This window comes from Anser cygnoides, chromosome 27 (genome assembly GCF_040182565.1).
Source record: "Anser cygnoides isolate HZ-2024a breed goose chromosome 27, Taihu_goose_T2T_genome, whole genome shotgun sequence".
NCBI classification, from domain to species: domain Eukaryota; kingdom Metazoa; phylum Chordata; class Aves; order Anseriformes; family Anatidae; genus Anser; species Anser cygnoides.
In genome coordinates this window covers 5,419,524-5,439,562 of record NC_089899.1, presented here as the reverse complement: position 1 = coordinate 5,439,562, position 20,039 = coordinate 5,419,524, and the positions used below count along the sequence as shown (strand labels likewise).

Below are 20,039 nucleotides of genomic sequence, written 5' to 3'. Positions count from 1 at the left end.
AGAGCAGTATGAATACTTTGCCTTTTAATTTATCCCCCCACCCAAACAGCATCCTGCTTGCACTGCATGCTAAGCAGAGGAGGATCGGGAAGGTTAACCTCCCACAGGCATGGCAGGCGAAGGACACAGTGCTGACAGACAGTTCTGGCATGCAACTTTCTAAACAGGAATTCTTAGTTACTACAAAAGTAGAAACCTCAGTGCCATTCAGATTCCTAATGCTGGATGCAGTCCAACAGCACAGATACCGATCATTGTTTTGGAGTGAGTAATTCCAACGTACACACCACAGCTCAACTTTCTGCTGTGTGGAGTTTCCAATTATGTCCTTAATCCAACAGCCTTTGCCAATATTTCTGTTACACATTTCCTACCAAAATAACTCTGCAGAATCTGAAGCCAGTTCTAAAAGAAAACTTTGGTTCGTAGTGTCTAAGAATAACTAGTTACAAACCGATTCACTATGAACCGTGCTGGCCTGTCCTCCTGGTGGGAAAAAGTATTCCTCTCACCTTTTTGTGTCATAGTCAATTAAAACATAGTTTTCCATAGCAAGCTTGAGATCTGGGATTTCTTCACAGACCCACCTGGAAGGAGAAAAGAAATAGAATAAAAACAACATTTCCAATTACGTATAGCAAGACAGTCTCTGTCTCAATTCTAGACAGGCATTGCTATGTACTACAAGAGAATGCTGCAGCAGACATGAAAGCTCACGATATCGTCAGGAGTAAGGCAGACATCACAAAATGCTAATTGGAAAGCTGCAATAGTTCATCTTTGTGTTGAATAAACAGTAAGGTGCCCATAGACGTTGGCAGTAGTATGAAGCTCTTGAAGTGGCACAGCTTCAAAACGAGGTGATAAACGTACTCCATTTATCTAAAAATACTCAAAGCCATACATGATGCTAATCTAACATAAAATGTAATGCAGAAGTGCAGGATTTTGAAAGGATTTTTAACAAAACCGATACTGTAACAAGCTTGACAAAGCTGAATGTGGAGAAGACATTTCCTACAGCACCCCAGAACAACACTGCCAGCCATTCATTGCAAGGATATTCTCCTCTGTGTAGCACTCTAATCTGCTTTTACACTTTAGATGACCCAACCTGAAACAGATTTTCAACAGTAATTTTAATAAAAGACCCCTTTTTCATGCTGAATTAACAAAGCCCCATATGTTGTTGCCATTGCTAATGGAAAGCTTGCACCCTCTTGCAGTGCGTCTGACAATGGTATCTCACAGGAGATCCTCACTCTTGAAAAACAGGAAGATTAATTCTTTTCAAAGACAACTTAAAAGCCGCATAGGCTTTGGGCACACTTTCTTCCACAAACGTCAAAACAGGAAAGCACTATCATCACCATCAAGAAACCTCCAAGCAAGGCATAGGATGAATTCCAACAGGAATGGCAGAGTTTCTTCTGCACGTACCTTGATGCATGCTTCAGTTTTAAAACGGTGAAAAATGACAAGAGCTCGAACTGTTCTGGTTACTTCTGGCTGATTCACTCTTACTATATAAATAGATATATACAAGTAAAAAAGAACTTTCACAACCATGGCTGACTCTCTTCTGGTGAATACCTATTATCCCCCTGAACATTTTATAACTTCGATCTTTGTGGTTTTTTCCTCTTAAATTAGGCAAATGGGCAGTCAACAGCTGCTTACCTCCATATCTTGAAGAGAGAAATACTTCTTTACGTTCTTCTACATCAGACTTACATAACCACATTGTGGTTACTTTGCACAAGGCAGGCAAAGGCAGTATGAAAGCCTGCTTTCACTGCAATCAGGTTTGAAACAAAGTTGTGAAACATTTCTTTGACCAAACTGCTTTCTAACACAACCTTCCTCTTGCTTTCAGGTAGCGTAGCACTGAAAACACCAGCTCAGATGACTGGCAACCATTTTCAGCAGCAGCTTCTCAGCACAAGTGAACTGGGAGCAGCAGCGGCAGGGCGTCTCGCACCAAGGTTTTGCAGTCAGAAGAAGATTTCTTTTAAAAATAACAAAGTCTCAGCTCTAGCCTCCAACACAGCCACTACACATTCCCTCCTACCACAGCCCGTGGTAAAATATTTTGATTTAATCTATGTAAGTGGTATTATCAACACTGCTACTTAGCTCTCCCACTCACGCTGGGAGCAGCTTCCTGGGCCATCTGGGACTGGGCAGATTCCAAGCTCAGGTGGCTCAGAGACGCTGCTCTTTGCATTTTGTCGCTACCTGCACTATCCAGCCGTGAAAACCTGCTGCAGAAAACAGCCCTCAAACCCAGAAAGTCTGCACAGTAAAGCTCTCAAACAGTTAACGCGAGCAGTTTTTAAACAATCTGAAGTGGATAATACTGACCTCAGGTGTTTGGGGTGTTTGTGTCAGTGTTTAATAAAGGTGGCTCTGCAGCAAGTCACTTCCTAATCCTGCTGAAACAACAGCAAGCCATATCATAGCCACAGGTTGTATTGATCCTAATACTGTTTGGAAACACCCGGACTTCTTACTCTGTGTGTTTGACTTTCACCTTTATCCTCCCATTCTTCCCAGATATTGGTCCAACTCTACCAGCGGTCAAGAGGAATGCTAACAGGGACATCAATGCCAAAGGGATGCTGCACCATTCCAGCAACAAGGAGAAAAGGGAGAGGGTGGGGAAAAGGCTATGCTGTTGATTCTTCAGCAGGACCACAACTTTCAACACAAGCCAAAGATTTTTGTTGTTGTTGTTTGTTTTAACTTTTGTCTAAAGGTTGAACACAAACTGCCTTCACTGGTTACTGAAGCAGAGCTTCCTCAAAGCATTGCAGTCTTTGCCATAAGCAGCACCAAACGTTAAGTATCGCTATTTATTTTTAATCCTGTTCAAGAGAATGGAACATAGCAAGTTAAAACAAAGTTAAAGTTTGACAGGAAAAAGCTAGAGATTTTCGTTGCAGAAATATCAATTCAGCTCAGAAAATAATTTAAAGCTAAGATGTAGTTCTGACTGCTGCCCTCCTTCATATCCCAAGATGCCCATCCACCGACACACAGAAACACACAAGAAAGAGTTCCAGCAATGTCTGCATTGAACACTTACCGAATTGTCTCAATAATTTCATGAGCAGCATCGTGGTGTTTGTCCTGAAATAAGAGGAAAAAACAGATGTTTTTAAAGAGACATTAGATGTGCTGTTCTTCAGAAGATTACAGGAATCAGTCTTCTTCAGTATACAGGAGACAAGTGTACCAAGGAAGGAGTCTTTGACTGACACCCACACCATTAAACTAATCAAAATGAGACCTCTAAGAAAAAAAATAAGGCTTAAGGAAATATTTTTTTAAGTCCCTAGGAACTAGCATACACTTTACATGAAGGAACTATCATTCTACTTCTTTCTTTGTCATTTCCTGAAATCAGGAACTGCGTATCTGATACCGCTGAGGATTTTATTGGTACGCAGAAGGTACGTGACTGCAAGCTGCACAACGAACAGCTGATTTCATCGACCTAGTAGCTGGTACACCCTCACGTCTCCAGATGGACAGTCAGATGAACGCAAAGAGAATGGCTTTCTAAAATAAAGCATCAAATGAGCAGTAGGAGCGGTATCAGTGTAAAAATCTCCCAGCACAAAGAAGAGAGACCTGAATACACAGACCTCTTTATCAACTGAAAAACAAAACCCACCCACACAACACATTAAAACTTGCGCACTACAAGTATACACTAGACTGTGAGGCACAGATGTTTGTTGACATTAATTTGGGAGTTTACTCAGGAGCACAAGCGTGTTTAACAAGCCATTCCCAGCACACGCCCATAAAGCCCTTGTAGCTGCATGTATATGCACCATGCTACAAAAAAAAAAAGTCTATTTTGGGGAAGTTACAGGTGTTCCTATATATATTGTCGTATCCATCAAGTGAAGATGTGGTTAACAGAGTCCATCTGCACAGTTTGGGTTATATTTAGACATTTGTTTCTTAAAGTGGCTTTGACCTTTTAATTAGGAGCCCAGTATCTAAGGGCATTTCAGAGTTAAAAGGCCATAAGCTAGTGCTCTCAAATAAATTCCTTGTTCCTCATCTTCTGCTGCAGAAGTGTAATTTCTATAGAGTTACCATGGGAAATGCTACAGCAAAGTGCAGGGCCAGGCAACAGAAAGCAAGGGACTGGAGGCAGGGGAGGGAGGCAGTGGAAGAAAAGAAACACTAACGGACAGATGACCCAAAAGCTGGGGATTATTTCTACTTCTTCAAGTCACACGCTGTAAGTTCAACAGAAGCTTTTCCCATCAGCATCGCAGCTTTCACATATGCAGGAGGGAACAGAATTCCCCCTTGTGTAACCAGTTCATACGCTCAGGACCAACCAGACCTGTACGAGTTCTCTTTCCAGAAACTCACATACATCCCTGTAAATATCCAGATAAAAAGAATCTCATGACCGAGAGGGGCAGAAATCAAGGCAAGCGTTTCTTAAGTCTGTCATGGTGAAGGTATAAAGTAATATTTTACAAGGAAAAGCTTTGATTTTCAGAACAGCAAAAATTAACTCCATTCATCGAGGGGTCACATGAGAAAAACGAAATGCTCCCGTTGCGCTATCAGAAAGGAGAGGCTGCCAACACAAGAGCAGTCAGGACATTTAGCCCAAACCAGCGGCACCGATAAACAAGGAACCAGCTTGGAGCGTCAGGAAATAATTCTACTGGTAAGCTTTGGCTTAGGAAACAGGGAGGTGGTTGAACAAGAATCCACTCCCGATTCTCAGTGCACATACAAAGAAGAAAAGGCATACACAGGAGGAGGGCTCTCCTGTCTTTTTATTTGTTATCTGCAAAGTACGAAAATAACCCAAGACAGCCAGCTCATCCATAAACATTCCCTATAAATTTTCACCTTTCACTACACGCAGAATTATCACGCTGTAAACGCCCTGGGCTGACCTAGCTCTTCCAGTAAGCCGTGTTCCTGAATAGTAAGAATATGGTTTATCAACATAAGCACATTATACCGGAAAAGTGAATTCACACTTCGAGGGGCATAACCTTTTTCTCTGAAGAGGTTACATTCTTCACTGACGGCATTGCGCGCTTTCAGCACTAGCAGAACACAGTTAAAAACCCCTTGTCCTATAGGTCTTCATGACAATGCCCCTACAAATGACCAAAATTGCTTATTTAACAGATTCCTTTGTCTTGAGTTAAAAAGTGAAAAATATATAAATACCACAATGCGTGTCGACAGCTACAGACCATCCAATTCAAGCAAGTGGTTTTACTCATGCAACCCCGTGCCTCAATGTGGAAACTCCTGCCAGAAGGGGCCTTTCGGAGCTCGGTTTGTCTCTTTATCTAGCAGCAACCGAGTTCAAAAAAGCTCCACGTTTACTGCAGCTAAACTTCTTGTGTTGCAACACTCACCACGTTTACTATTCTCTCCAATATGCTTTGTCCAGGTAGACAAGCTCCCAAGGTCTTTTGCAAGTCTTGCAGATGAAATCAAAGATGATCTAGTGTTTCTTCAAAGCACAAAAGGCCACGGAAAAGAGGAGCAAAGGAGGGAAAAAATAGATCTAAAGGAAATACCAATCAGCTTCTCTTTCTTTAGGGAGCACTTGTAGCTCTGTTTCAATGCTACAGTTATAAGATTTAACAAGGACAGACATTAGCCAGCCCCACTCATCCCGACTGCGTTCGTGACGCTGACCGAGCCTTCAGCGGCTCGCGGGGCTCCTGAATGGAAACCTCACCAGAGCAAAGCTGCAGCCTCCCTGGGCTCAGCATCGGTGGCTGCCTAGCCCCTTACAAGCAAATGGGCTGCTTTAGTCCAGACACACAACCGAGCTCGGTGCTGCAGTTTTAAGCTGCTCTTTCCACAAGCCCATCGGGAGGACAACGAAGCAGGCACCGGGAGGGACAGGCGGCAGCCAGCGGCCAATGCCGCACGTTTGGAGGCAGCCAGAAGCCTGTGCAACTCGGACACGAACTTGTTTTTTTCAACCTCCTTCCCTTTTCAGGCAACAGTGACCCACGACCAGCTACACCTCCAGCACGCTGCCAGTGCGTGACGCGCCACGCTCACACAACGTCGCCTGCGAGAGCACAGCCTCGCACCGTATCTGCTCTCCCAACGCTCTGTCAGTGAAACACGCTGGGTAAAGAGCCTCCTACAGACAGACCGGCCATCAATCACAGAAAACACTGTGCAGAAGCCTTCTGGGCGAGCCTCAAGAAGCCTACCTGCTCTGTGGGCGGTCACGGGAGGACGCCTCGGCGCTGAGGCCAAGAGGAGGCCCGTTCATCCTGCGCCTCGGCCCCAAGCCCTCCGCCGGCCTCCTCGTGCAGCTCGAGAGGCCCCCAGAACCTCCTGGGCCACGCGAGCAGAAGCTGTTTCATGACAGGAGACTTTCACGCTTTAATGTGGCCTGGGCACATTAAAAAAGTTGCAGACTACAGGAACTGAGAATACCCGAAGCTACTCATAACAAGTGAAAAACAAAAACAAACACACACTGGTAGTTATTACAGCCAACTCTCTCTAACTGAAATTTATAATACAGCATTCTTATTTTCAAGCTAAACGTTCGATCTAAAACTGAAACATGATCTCCCAAAGAAAATTCAAGTTTTTGCCAAGACATTTCACAGGAAAAATGATGGAAAGAAAGCAGACGCTTTTTCAAAAATCACTTGCAAGAACCCAGTTTTGTACAGAAAGCAGCGGAGGAAAGTTTCGGGGAGCACAACTGGGCCAGATTTCCCCATCCACATTCCTACAACTCTTAACGTCAGGAGTCTGAGGGCCGAGGCCAGAACCACATCCACTACTGCGACTTGGCACGCATCGGTGTCCAGACACCCTGCCGGCACACATTCCTGCTCCTGCACGAGCCGGTCTGCCCTTTGGCACCCAGAGATTAGGCCATGGAGCAATTTTTTAATTATATATATTCATTACTAGTATTCTTATTGAAGAGCTTGATCTTTCTGTTTACCTCTTCCCTAAGAGTTACCCATCCTGATTTTTCCTAGTGAGGACTCTTTCCTGTAGCTTAGGCTCAGCTCTCTGATCACAGGAAAAAAATGACATAGGAAAGTTTCTGCAGGCTTCAATGCTGAAGTCAGCCAGCCCTCTTGCTACTAGACATTTTGTATCTTGCAGATGAGAAGCACTGCACGTGTTTTTAAAGGCCAAATAAGAGCGTCCAAAAGCTCTTGCCAAGTATGTATTTTCATGTAACCACTATTTTCTATAGTCACACACTTTTAACCCCAGTTAAAAAAACTCATCATTATGACTACAGCTTATACGTTTTGAGTAATTATCACAGCTATTAATGTAACATCTACAAAGAGAACAATCACACTATGCATCACACAAGCAGTGCCAAACCCATTTCAGTTCTAGATAACTTTGTTCTACGAAGCACCAACTTGTTCATAAAAAAGTAGTTTTTGCTAACCACCACAAGAGCAAGCAGGAGTGAAAATAACCATTTATTTTTGCCAGAACACAAGCTCACTCCTATGAAGGCTTCTAAGGTCACAAGGAACACAAAGCACTACCCACTCTTGCACAAGGTGTGCCTGTTTTGGTCACATTATTTTTCAAGTGAACATCATCCCTTAGCAGATCTCAGATGTTATTTTGATGTAATTCTGTAACCCAGTACAGTAACCCAGACTCTCAGGTGTGTTTGTAGAGGACTGGTTATCTCACAGTGCAACAACTCTGGCTCTAACCCGAATCCCTAACCTAAAGCAACAGATTTAAAGACTACGCATTTCTTTCCCAAACACACAGAATGTGTTCAATTACATCAGGCAGCTGGCATTGCCTGAAGCAAGTAACAACATCCTAGTGCCCTTCCAATTTCACATTTTTCTATATTTAGGTCCTGCATATGAAACTATGCTTGTCCTGCTGGGGCCTGGGGGGGTAAGCACTGTTATTCTGCACTTCATTTTCCCCACATGTGAAACGGGAGCCTGGTGAGATCTGATCAGCCTACACAGCGCCACACACTAAAGGCAGCAAACAGCCCAAATCTGGGAGGAGAACAAATGGTTTGAAATCCTGGGTGTGGTGTCAGGGAAATTAAAAAAAAAAAAAAAAAAAAGAGCCTGTACCTTTTTATCAGTAGATCTCCAAGCACCATACAAAGGGCTTGAAGATTCCTCATCTGCATTTCACAGATAGGAACATACGGTGACTGCCCAAGACTGAACTGTCCTGCAGCAAAAGCAATTCTCACCTTTGCAGAACTGGTTCGGTGTCTGACTCACTCGACCACACTTCCTCCCCAAAAACAGGCTGGGTGGCCAAAGCAGCTCTTCAGAAGCGTGCAAGCAAGCTGCGGTCAAGCATTCGCAAAGCAGGGGGAAGAGATCTCCTATGAGCTTTTCACTGCCCACCGGATGAATCCAAACAACTCAAACACCAAAACCTGACACAAGGGGTTAAAAATGCATCGAGAGCAAGACTCGTGTACTTTTTAATGATTAGATCCTGTCCTACTTCCCACACTTCAAGCACGTCACAGTGGCTCCCAATTACCGAACGCTGACTCCGCTCATGTTCTCAGCAGAAGTCACTTGGATCACCAAATTCTGACCTACAGCCAAAGACGATCTTATTTAACCTGCATAACGCGGGAGGTCAGTCTTGCTAGCCTCAGGGTTTAAAACACAGCTTGGGTGCCTGTAGCAGCAGCGGTCCATAAATCTGAAGGAGAGGATGTTACAGCTGGAGACAAGATGGTTAGCAGAGATCAAAAAGACAGATTAGGAAAAGCCAATCAATCTTGCAGAAGACTAGCAGGACAAGCGCCTCTAATGGCCCCTGGTTCCCTTCCATCTGTGGAGGATGGATTTAGGTGCTGACAAAGGCTGAGGAAGGCCAGGCTGCTGCGGTGTCCCTGCTCTACGTGGCACCCAGACGCACTCTCAAAAGCGCCGTGCCTTCAGCAGAAGGTGCTTCTCCTCCAGGGCTTACCTTTATTTACGCCCTGTCTACGGAGGCTCACCAGCACAGCTTCAACATCCGCAGCACATCCACAGCCGACAGCGACTACAGGAGTCTGTGAAAAGCCAAAACCAAAGCACTTCCAGCTGCTATGAACAGCAAGCTCTGCAATCCAGTCAGTGCCTTGAACCACTTCGCATTTTTAGGTCTTGCTTCACACTAAAACACCAGTTAAACTTTGAGTAAGGAAAAGGGAAAGTATGGTCAATGCAATATTTCACATTGTATACGTAGACTGTTTTTTTATATTATCAGATATTATCCCAAAGCATGATACTGTCATCCAGTTTCCACAGCAAAAACTGAAGTACAAATCTTCTTGCCAAGGGATATGAGGATCAGAAGTCTTTCCTGAAGCATCCAATTACTGTTGTCCCCTTATATCAAGGAAACTGAAGGACATTCACAAGTATACACATACATCAGTACGTACAGAAAGATACCTCCTGCTGCTAACAGGTTGTGTCCGTTCTCCTCCTCCCAGCCTCAGAGAAGCAGCAAGGGAAGCAAGAGCAACCACAACTGCGTTTTGAAACCCATCTCCCACACAGCAAGAGAGCAGCCAAGTTTGCTGCAGTTAATAAGTTTAGTTTTGTTAGATAATAAACAGAAAACACCACGGAAACCATGGAGTGCATTATGGCCTCCTTAAGGGCCAAGCTCCAGTATATACCGAAACTACCAAGTTGACGAAGGAAAAAGGGATTAGATAAGAAAATCCAAACTCATTTGGGTAATCCTTATAAACCACAAGTACCGGTGATCCAGTATTTACAGCTGTGGGTCTGGCTGCTACCAGGCACTCACACTTGACTTTCACTGCAGCTACCTAAACCACAATAAAACCGTTTTGCCTTTCGACATAGCAATTACAACTGTTGCTACGGACACTGCACAAATGCAAGAGGGAATCCTTCCCGTGATAGCATGTAGGAGGGGCTGTATAAATATATTAACATGCAATCGCTCTGCAGAAGCGTCTGTGGCAACATCCACGTGGGACAGTTACACGAGGATGACCCGCTGGCTTCAGGCGTCACGAGCCAGACATTGCCAAGAGCAGCTCTATTATGAAAGAAGATAAATTAGTTAAAAATTCCAAGACATTTATATCGGAGCGTACAAGGGAACGCAACTATTTTGGTAAAGCGGCACCTTGCACTGGCACATACTGCTGCCCTTTTGGTAACTGCAGTCATAGGCTGTTCCCACAGTACGACAGCTGGAGGGAGCATGCTGATGCCTCAGCTCTTCCAGCAGCAGAGCAGCACCACGTGTACGTGCCGAGGAATCTGTTCGCTTATTCTGGGACAGAGCAGGCTGCTGGGCTTCCACTCAAGTCAACAACAAAGAAGGCCCCGCCAACATTTCACAAACACCTTAAGCCCACGCAGCTCGCCACTACCTGCTTGAAAGCCAGCTCCCGCTCTGGGTCAGCAGTGCCAGCACACAACGCCTCAAAGTCAGAGAAGGGTGAAGCTGAAGATGAACCTTTTCAGTGTTTTGACTGAGCTCCCTTCCAACCAGGCCACTTCACCGCACCAGCGTGCAAACACACCGCTGTAAGGGCGAGGGCAGCCTGGTCACAGCAGCAAGTGGACAGAGCCGGCAAGAGCTGCTGCAACTCGCAGAAGCACCAGTTCTGAGCTTCCCTGTGGCCAGTGCCCTCGTTAACGAAGAAATAACGATCCCATCCAGCAGTAACCGGAGAGCTGGGGGGAGCGGAAAAGAAAACAGCCATACGCATCCACACTGCCAGGAACTTAAACCTGCACGTAAAACCTAAGCAGAGTTATTGCTGGTAGAAATTAATACCCAGCCCCAGAGCTGCATTAAGTGCCTGAACTTTTCCAGCTCCAAGACAGATTGAAAATAACTCTCTTCCCCTGTTTTGAAGACTATCTTTAAAAACTACAGCTTCCCTACCCATTTTTTCCCATTAGTCACCTTTAATTAAGATGGCACAGAAGCCCCAGGAGAGGGATCAAGGCTTTGGGACCCTCCTGCTTCGCCCCACCAGCAACCATCCCTTTCTGACATCCCCCCCAGGGGGACTGGCAGCCAAGGCACCGAAGGAGACCCCCAACCGGTGACAAAGGCAAGCCCCCTCCTCGGATGAGCAAGAGGAAGAGTAGGAAAGTTGCTACCACCTTCCTCGATCCCGCCGACCTCCCACCTCCGCGGTGGAGGCGGGGGAGGCTGGGAGGAAGCTCAGGGCACAGCCTCGCTGCTGGGCCAGCAACGTGCTGTTTGCACAGCTGATCCCCATCTCCTGCGAGGAAAAGTGACAGGCCAAAAAGAAGCATCCTGCAGGCCACTGGCAGGACAAAGACGCCTTGAACAACCACCTCGCATCTCGTAAAGGTATTCCAATCTGGGACAGCTCGGGAATTCTACCCCTACTTACCAGGCATGAATACTGCAACCTAAGTTAGCAATAAAACCTTGCATTCCTTCTGAAGCCCACTGAGTTTCTAAAGATGTATTGGGAGGTACAAAAGAAGAATACAAAGAGTTATGGTTTCCCCCCAGTAAGCTTCAACTTGTGGATCAATGACACAAGCTACACCCAGTACAGATTTGGAGCAGCACACATGAATTTCCAAGTGCCAACGATTCTCAAAAGCTTCAATTTTAAAGACTTGTACATAGTTTAAACCCCACAATTTTGCAGTGTTTTCATCTCATGTTGCAAATTTCTGCTTCTTCACGTAAGCAGGAAGACCAAGCGCGACGAGCGGTGGCTCCAGCCCCCAGCTCCAGGGGCTGCCCGCGGACCCGCAAGCCGGAGGGGATCACCTGCACCACCACGGCATGCCAGCTGCGGCAAAGGAGGAATGAAAAAACTGGTTTTAAAGCCCGAAGCTTTCAGAATTCTAGAAGTAGCTACTACCGTTGTTGAGGTTTAAGAAGTAAATGACATAGTAATGCCAAAAACTCAGGAAGCTGCCCTTCACACCGAAAGTATCTGACAGGTTTTCAACTAAAGTAACAGTATTAGCCCTCCCCTTCCTTTTATCTTTATACACAAACTTATTCAGAATTTTCTGGAGGTTTTCTTGATTTTTTTTTTCCCCTGATAAACTTTCCAATGCTTCGTTTAGCTCCTCAGTATAAAAATCCTTCGACTTCTCACAGGGCACCAAGCAAATCTTTCAGCGAAGACTTTTCGGAAACTCTCATTCACTCGTTAGATAAACAAACCAAAATACTCAGCACAGAAACTTTTTCGTCATTCATAGATCCGTTCATATCTGTGAAGCCATCATTTCCTGCTGTAAAACATACTCACCTTCTTCCTATGCTCTAAAAATAGTACCTACTGAATGTGGTATCTACAGAAGCGCGTGGCAAGCATCGCACATTCAATTTTATTACTTGATCCCCTCTTCAGAGGAAGTTTTGTCTTATCTATAATAATCACTACAAGAGTAAATATATCACGTTCCTAATGCGTTCAGACACCTAATATGAACTTCTCTTGCTTCTGTGGATCCTGTTAGAAGCAGAAAATAAATTAAGCAACACTATTTTAAAGATGTTGAGGTACTTCAGGATTATCAATCCGTGATAATACACTGGGGGGGGGGAGGGTCCCTGTCTTGATCGTTACAGTGAAAAGCTTTAATCAGCCAGTCAAAGGTTAACTCAAAGCAGCCAGAAAAATAAAGGAGAGAGAGAGGCAGTATGAAAGAGCTAAAATAGAAAGAAAGAAGAGTACAGAAGTAGACATATGGATGTCTGGGGAGAAGGGTGATTAAATTTCCCATAAATCTTGCATACCAAGAGGTAAGACATTTTGCCTAAACTCCCAGGAGAAACACAATTCACTCACATAGCCGAGGCTTGAAAGGATAATCATCTCCATATATATTTAGGCTGCCATGAAGGACAAGAGTTGGAGTTGCATGTGGTGGCATGGATTTCCCTTGGCACACTGAAAGCTTTCAGTACCACGTCTGACCATAACCGACGGGTGCGTTTCAGGCAGATCAGTTTGAATCGCCAGAGCTGGAGCCCTGGCCGGGACAGGGATGTGAATCCTCGCTCATCTGCCGTGAAGAAAAGCGCCACCCTTAACAGCTACTCGGTCTTTCAACAGTTACCTTTCAGATAACTGAGTTATATGAGACATAAGGAGTCCCGCGGTTTCAAGATGTGATACAAGAGAACGATTTTTACTTTCCATACAGCAAAATTAGGAGAAAAGCGTTTGTTAACCCAACTCGTGACTTTGTATTGCATCCAACGGGTCAGAGCCTTGAACAAAAGCCAGAGTGAAAACCAAGCGAGTACCGGGCGTCACTCCTGGCAACTTGCGCTCGGCGGGGCAGAGCCCAGAAGGCGGCTGCTGTTCGGCAACACCCGCGTGCCTGCGGTCCTCCCACCGGCGAGGCCACCTCGCGGCACGCCGCTGGGCTCTCGAGAGCAAAGTACTGAAAAATGAAACAGCTGTGCCAGCTCTGTCATTTGCTTCTGCTTATTCGCCGGGTAGCTGAGAAACCCAAGCGCTTTTGAAATGACTGAGTCAATTATTTGCCAGCTTTCTACCGCTCGCTCCCGCCACTCCAAATTCTTTGAGGACTGGGGAGGGCGCGAGGGTGTTGAGAAATAGGAAGCCTGCTAAAGTTTTCAAACCTTTTCTTCACTAGAGAAGTTTCTTTAATTAATGAGTCATCCCCACAAACACTTCCCAACAAGCTGCATCAACAGCATCTGTGAAATCAGAGAAAATCCCCTAACCCCTGCTGCCGCCGCCACCGAATTTCTGGGCGATTACTCAGGGCGCAGGGAGGCTCCGTGGGCAGAGGCAGCCCGACGGCCGCCCCCGGCCCGGCCGGGAGGCAGCGTGACTCACGGCACGGAGCAAGGGCGGAGGGGGCGGCCAGGAAAACGCTGGAACATTTTTTTTTGTGTGTAATTTTTTTTTTTTTTCCAAGCCCAGATATTTTCAGCCCTCCAGCTCACAGCGAGGCCTGGCACTGCGCCGAGACACGGCCCCGTTGTGCCCCCCCCTGCCTCCAGCACAAAGTGATGCGAGGGGAAACTGCTCGCCATCGGCTTGTCCCGATGGAGTACAGGAGGACTGGGCAGGGAAGCAGCGAGAGCAAGCGTCTGGGGCTGGGGCTGAGGACAGGGGACCCCCAGGACCCTCCCGTGGCCCCCCCAGCCCAAGCACCATCGCCACTCCCGGCTTCAGCCTCTCCCACGCCTGCTTCAGCTCCCGAGAAGTCAAAGCCAGCCGTCAGAAAAACGACTGCCACTCAAGCTGAGCGGCACACTGAGGGGAAAAAAAAAAAAAAAAGGCAGGCATTCAATTCTTAAATAAGGTTTGTTGTTTGTCTCTACGGTTGATCTGCAATTTTCAAGGTGCGCTCCCCGCTGGGCAGTGATTTCCACTGTCCTGGGCTGCCCTTGAGCTTTCAGCGCGCAGCACATTCCTTCGGTGACGGGATGACAGCAGCTGTCTCCCCGGCCAGGTCGGGGGGCTGCGGAGAGGGTGGGAAAGCAGGGGTAAAATCCACACAGGAAAAGCACCATGTGCCCCGCCACCTGTGCAAACACCACCCAGCGCCGCCACGCTTGTATCCCGTTACTCCTCAGCATCGGGCACACGCACGCCTCTCCCACAGCCAGAGGCTGACGACACCGAAGCAGCCGGCGGTAATTTTTTGTGCCTTTACAGCCAAAAGTCAGCAGCGAAGGGGAGGAACGCAGACAAACCAATGAATTATTCAAGCCAGGCTTATCCTCACAGTTGCGGATGTGGAGGCACAAGCTTCAGGGGCTGACGGTGGAGGCACCTCACCCTCATAAGCCTTTGACGGTGGCACAGCTGGGACTGTCCCCTCCTGGGACAGAGCCGAGGCCCCAAGATTTCCAGGCTGGGAGTTGAGAACCAAAGCAGTCAGAGACACCCTGGGTGCAACACCAGCATGCAGACGGGGCCTGGGCCACCAGGGGGGCTCCCAGGCACCACAACACGGTCCCCCGCGAGCGCACGGGGAGGTGAGCGGTTAGCTTTTGGGGAACGTTATTCACAAGGAGAACAATGGGAAGGCCTGGAGATGAAAAGAGCCAGGCAAGACAGGCAGATGCCTAACTTGGGAGTCACAAGGATTTGCAGGCTGGTTTTTAGCAGGACAGGGCACAAGTCATCTGCAGCCATCAGGACGAAGGCTCAGTGCCACCAGGGCACCAACTCCCCCCGCGTCACCCAGCTGCACCCCACCAGAGCACCAGGGCTTCCTGCGCCACGCCACGAACCAGCCCAGCGCCAGCGTGGAGGAGAGGAGATCAATGAGACACTGCCCTCTTACCGGTGCGAGCGCTTGCTCGTACCCACAAACCTGTATGCCGTGTTAGGGTGCAGCTTAACGACAATTTGGGTGACACAGAACAGCTTCAGCAGCTCCCAAGCCTCCTGTTGCTCAGCTCCATGAGCAAGTAACCTCTTGCTGGTGCCAGGGATAGTATGAGCGGGACTGCGCCAGATCAGATTGTGGCACTAAGCCGGATTTTTTCTAAAAACACACCTTTTTTCTCCCCTATGCACAACAGGCTGAGTCCGAGAGCAGGGCCGCTTGTGCAGAGGAGATGACAACTGCAGGCTCCTCACAGATCAGGCAGAGCCCACCACGGTACGGGAAATCTCCCCGTTCAAACCTAAGGAATACTCAGCTGTAACTACAGTAAAAGTCAGAGACAAATACAGGAGAATGAATGAGTTTAAGGACAGTTCTCTGGAATAAACCTAACCATCTGCAAGTCTTTGAATGACAAGGGGATTTCACCCCTTGTATCCATCAGATCTACCTCTAGGCAGTAAGTACCAAGTTGTGCATATCAATGCTCGAAGCTGCCTACAAATGCCACCCTCAGCCAGCATTAGCCTATTTAAGACCACCTAGATCCATTAATTCCGCTCAATCACCCAGCCAGGCAAATAGGAACTTCTTTTACCCAGACCTGTATCTCTTATGCTACCAAAACTATTGGGTTTTTTGTTGTGTTTTTTTTTTTCTTTAAATACAATATCACTGGTCTTTGACAACCTAAAGCAAGCAACAAATGGGGCAGGTATGTGGGAGTCAAGGAGTTAAACCGCATACAAAAGAATAAACTCACTTCAGCTCTGATTAAGCAGGGCACTCATAAAAAACAGAGGTCAACATCAGAAAATATTTTGTGAGTCATGAGGAGAGATTACTCACCATGCACTATTCAACTTACTCATCACAGTGTGCTATGGACAGAACTGCTCACCATGTATTCATTAGGAAACCATGGCCTTTCCTTTGAGAAAAGCAGAAGGCGGGGGAAAGAGTCATACTTTCAGTTTTGTATGTAAGCCAGTGGGAGGCTGTATCTGCAACGCCAGTGCTCTCTCCTCCCACGGCCCTAATTAGACTTGTAGGGAAATACGTGTTTCACATCACCCTCCTCGGCTCTTTTAGCATCCCAACAAGCCCCAGTTTGTCAGCTGAGCTATTGTGCAAGCTCAGCAGTCTGAAGAGATCCCACTTTTCCTAACAGGCACGAAATAAGCAGCAGTCCTTAAATAAACAGGCATTTATCAATCCAGGCGCCCGTTGATACGAGGGACTGGACCCTTAGCCCTGCACACAGAGCAATACTAATGCCGCTCCTTTCAGATGTGGTAAGAACACAGAAATAGCCAAGTTACTTAATGGGGGGGGTTACATCACACCGCGGTGCTCGGCAGGCTGCAGGTCTCAGCCACCTCCCAGACCCTGGTGTCGGGGAGGACGATCCCTGCCACCCCTGCGCCCTCGCCCCAAGTAATCAGCGGGGGCCACGAGCTTCCCCTTCCCCTTTTTCCCCAGCTCTCTTTGGGAAACGCACCTCATGTCGGGAAGCAGCAAGAAAGCTGCTAACCAAAACAACTGGAGGTACTTCTGCTCGTACCCAGGTATCCCACCTTGCTTCCTAGGAAGCCAGCAGCAGAAAGAGCGGTGAAACTAAGAAATGTTCTGCTTACGTCAAATGGAGCCGAGCTCTAAAACCACAACGGTACATATACCCCGCTGCCAACTGAAGGCTGAGCCAGCGAGGGAAAGAAAGTCTGCAGTTCAGCAGAGTACAATGTTAGCAGGCCAAACGCTGCCATGCACAAAGACCAGGATTTATTTCCAAAGCTCCAGAGTTCATCTGCTGCCGCAAAGGCCAGAGCCGCGAGCAGCGTGCGTGTGTGTATGCATGCGTACCCACGCACGCAAGCGTACACTCCCGTAATATGCAGCACGATCTTTTCAACAAAACTGCAGGACAGAACATTGATTGGCTCCAGATGAACCATCCACTTCTGAATTACCGTGGAAAAATCTGCAGTGCCAAGAGGCCGGTTTAACGGCAGGATGTTCGGGTTTTGCGGCATTTCTTAACATACGCAGATAGCACATGTGGATAAGCACCCTGCCCCCCGCATTTCTGATTAACTGGGAAAGAAAATCTATGCACGCTGCCATCTTCAGAACCTGCTGCTCAAGTTTTCCTAAATTAACTAAACCCTTGTTTCCCATGCGGAAAACAGCACTGAAATTCACACGGTGGGGGGAGCAGGTTTGAAGGATTTGTGTTTAAAAAAAAAATTTAAAAAAAGGTAGCAAGTTCTGCAAATACACCAAAAACCGTTCCTTCCTTCCAGATTAATCCCTAACCTATGTAATCTTTAACCTACACTTCAATCAGACAGCCCAGAGCCGCAAGTTAATATTTGGCAGCACGACGAGCGAACTGGTCAGCATTATGCTTTCAGTTTCTGACAATTTAAGCAGAGCGCGCGCCCGCGCACACACACGAATGACAGAGCTGCCCAAACAGGAAAGGCTGCATTAACCAGCGCGTGCTGGAGGCTCCAGCTCCGGGAGCAGCCGATGAAAATAGCACGCCAGCATACATGGAGGATGTTTTGGAAACCACAGATACAGCGACAGCACCGAAAGGCAGCAGCAGATAGGAAGGCACAGCCATCTCCCCTGCCACAAGCCATGTATTTCTAATCATTCACACACAAGCACGTTGCGATTGCCAGGCGAGCGGTATCGGCGGCATCAGCTGCCCCAGCCTCTGCGTCCCAGCATGTTCTCCCTGCGAAGCAGCACACGTACAAGAGCAAGCCCTGAAACACAAGGAATAATCAACACGCAGGCCAAGCAGAAGAGCTATCTACACGCACGGGGGTTTCTCCTCTTACAAAACTGTCCTCAACGCCCAGACAAACGCTTGAGGCGGAAAATCGTTCAAGGATCGCCACAAGCGCTACAGACAGAAGAAAAACGCCGTCTCCAGCCTTTCGCCTCTCGTGAGGTGCTCGCTAACCGGGCACGGAGACGTTGTTATCAAGGTCACGCACCTCGGAAGGGGCAGGAAAGAGCCGGGCAAGTTGGAAAGACCGCGCCGCTCACGTCGCCACGCGGGGCCGAGTGACATTTTTATTTGAAAGCGTTCGGGTCGCAGCTGCCATCAACTGACAAACCCGACCGGGAGCCTCGGCACGAGCCGGGCTGCAAGGACAGGCGCTGGCGGCGGAGAAGCTGGGCGCGAAGCCCCTCGCCGGGCTCCTCCGGGCCCCCCCCGGCCCCCCCAGCTCACGGCGCGGGCCAAAACCCCCCAAACCCCTCGGTTTCGCCCCGCTCGGAGCGGCTGCCGCCGTTAGCCGCTTCCACGAGCCGAGCTGGGGCAAAAGGCGAAAACTTTTCATTAAGCAGCCCTCCTCCTCCCCGCCCTGCAGTTCGGGCAGCCAATTATAGGCACAAACGGGGAATTTGACTGCCCGGGGAGCCGCGGCAGCCCCCGGGCCGCCCCTCGCCCGTCGCCCGGGGCGCTGCGCCCGAGCCGGGGGCCGGGGCCGGGCCGGGGCCGCTGCGGGCCGGGGGGGACCCGGGGGGAAAGGGGGGAAAGGGGGGAAAGGGGCGAGGGGCGGCGGGCGCTGACAGGGCGCGGGCAGGTGCGCGGCCGGGCCGTACTCACGTAGACGGGCAGCGGCCAGGGGTAGACGGCGGGCTCGGCTCCCACCGGCGACTTGAGCCGCAGCTCCAGCCTCTCGCCCATGTCGGCAGCCGGAGGAGCGGGCGGCGGCCCCGCACCATGCTAGGGGGGCCGGCCGGGGTGTGGCGGCCGGGCCCGGCCGGGGGCGGGAGCGAGGGGCGGCGGCGGCGGCCGGGGAAGGGGGGGGGGGGGGGGGGGGCTCAGGAGGGCGGGGGGGGCGCCGCTCCCCTCGCCTCCCTCTATTGTCGGCGGCGGCTCGCGGGGCTCTCCGGCGCCGCCGCCATCTTGGGCCGGCGTGAAGCGGAGCACAATGAGGCGCCGGGGCCGGGCCGGGCCGGGCCCCACCGACGCGCCAGGCTCGGGGGCGGGGGCGGCCGCGCTCCCTCCCCCTGTCCTCAGCTGCCCTCCCCGCCGCGCGCCCCCGCCCGCTCCGCCCCGCCGTGCGCGCCCCCGCGCCGCTCGCCCCCCCCCTCCCCTCCCCTCCCGGCTTCGCGGGTGCGCGCGGCGTGCACGAGCGGGGGGAGGGGGGGGGGGGGCAGGGCAGAGGGGGGCACCGGGGGACACGCGCGGGGGGCGGCGGGACGGGGGGGGACAGTGCCGGGCTGGCACGGGGTGACCCAGCCGGGATGCGGCGGCCCTCGGGGAGGGAGGGGGGGTTACGGTGCCAGGCTGGCACAGGGTGACACTGCCAAGCTGTAGAGGTACGGGGGGGGGGGGACAGTGCCAGGCTGGCACAGGGTGACACTGATGAGCTGCAGTGGCACACAGGGTGACAGTGCAAGGCTGGCCCGGCGCCGTCACGCGGTGGCACGCTGGGGGGGGACAGTGCAAGGCTGGCACGGCGTGATACTGCCAGGCTGTGGTGGCACTGCGGGGGGGGGGGGGGGCAGTACAAGGCACAGTTGTGTGGGTGCAAGGTCCGCTCGTCGCACAGAGGTGACGCTGCAAGGCCAGCGTGGCACACTCACGGGAAGGTGCGTGGCTGGGTGGCCGTGCAGGGCTGGCAC

General features: G+C 49.6%; 1 protein-coding gene across 5 annotated transcripts in view; it reads right to left on the bottom strand.

Annotated features, from left to right (window-relative positions):
• Nucleotides 1-19,210, bottom strand: part of DOT1L (DOT1 like histone lysine methyltransferase) — a 75,724-nt gene extending 56,514 nt beyond the window's left edge. For 3 of the 5 annotated variants that reach the window (XM_048077568.2, XM_066984018.1, XM_066984020.1), the window contains exons 1-3: nucleotides 19,015-19,210; nucleotides 3,089-3,132; nucleotides 513-587 (exon numbers count right to left, since the gene is read on the bottom strand). In XM_048077568.2, coding sequence (XP_047933525.2) covers nucleotides 513-587; nucleotides 3,089-3,132; nucleotides 19,015-19,095 — 200 coding nt within the window. In that variant the 5' untranslated portion in view covers nucleotides 19,096-19,210. Of the gene's footprint in view, nucleotides 1-512; nucleotides 588-3,088; nucleotides 3,133-18,397; nucleotides 18,850-19,014 lie in introns of those variants that run through there. The other 2 variants (XM_048077572.2, XM_066984019.1) reach the window with 2 other exon arrangements.
• Nucleotides 19,211-20,039: the final 829 nt, after the last annotated feature.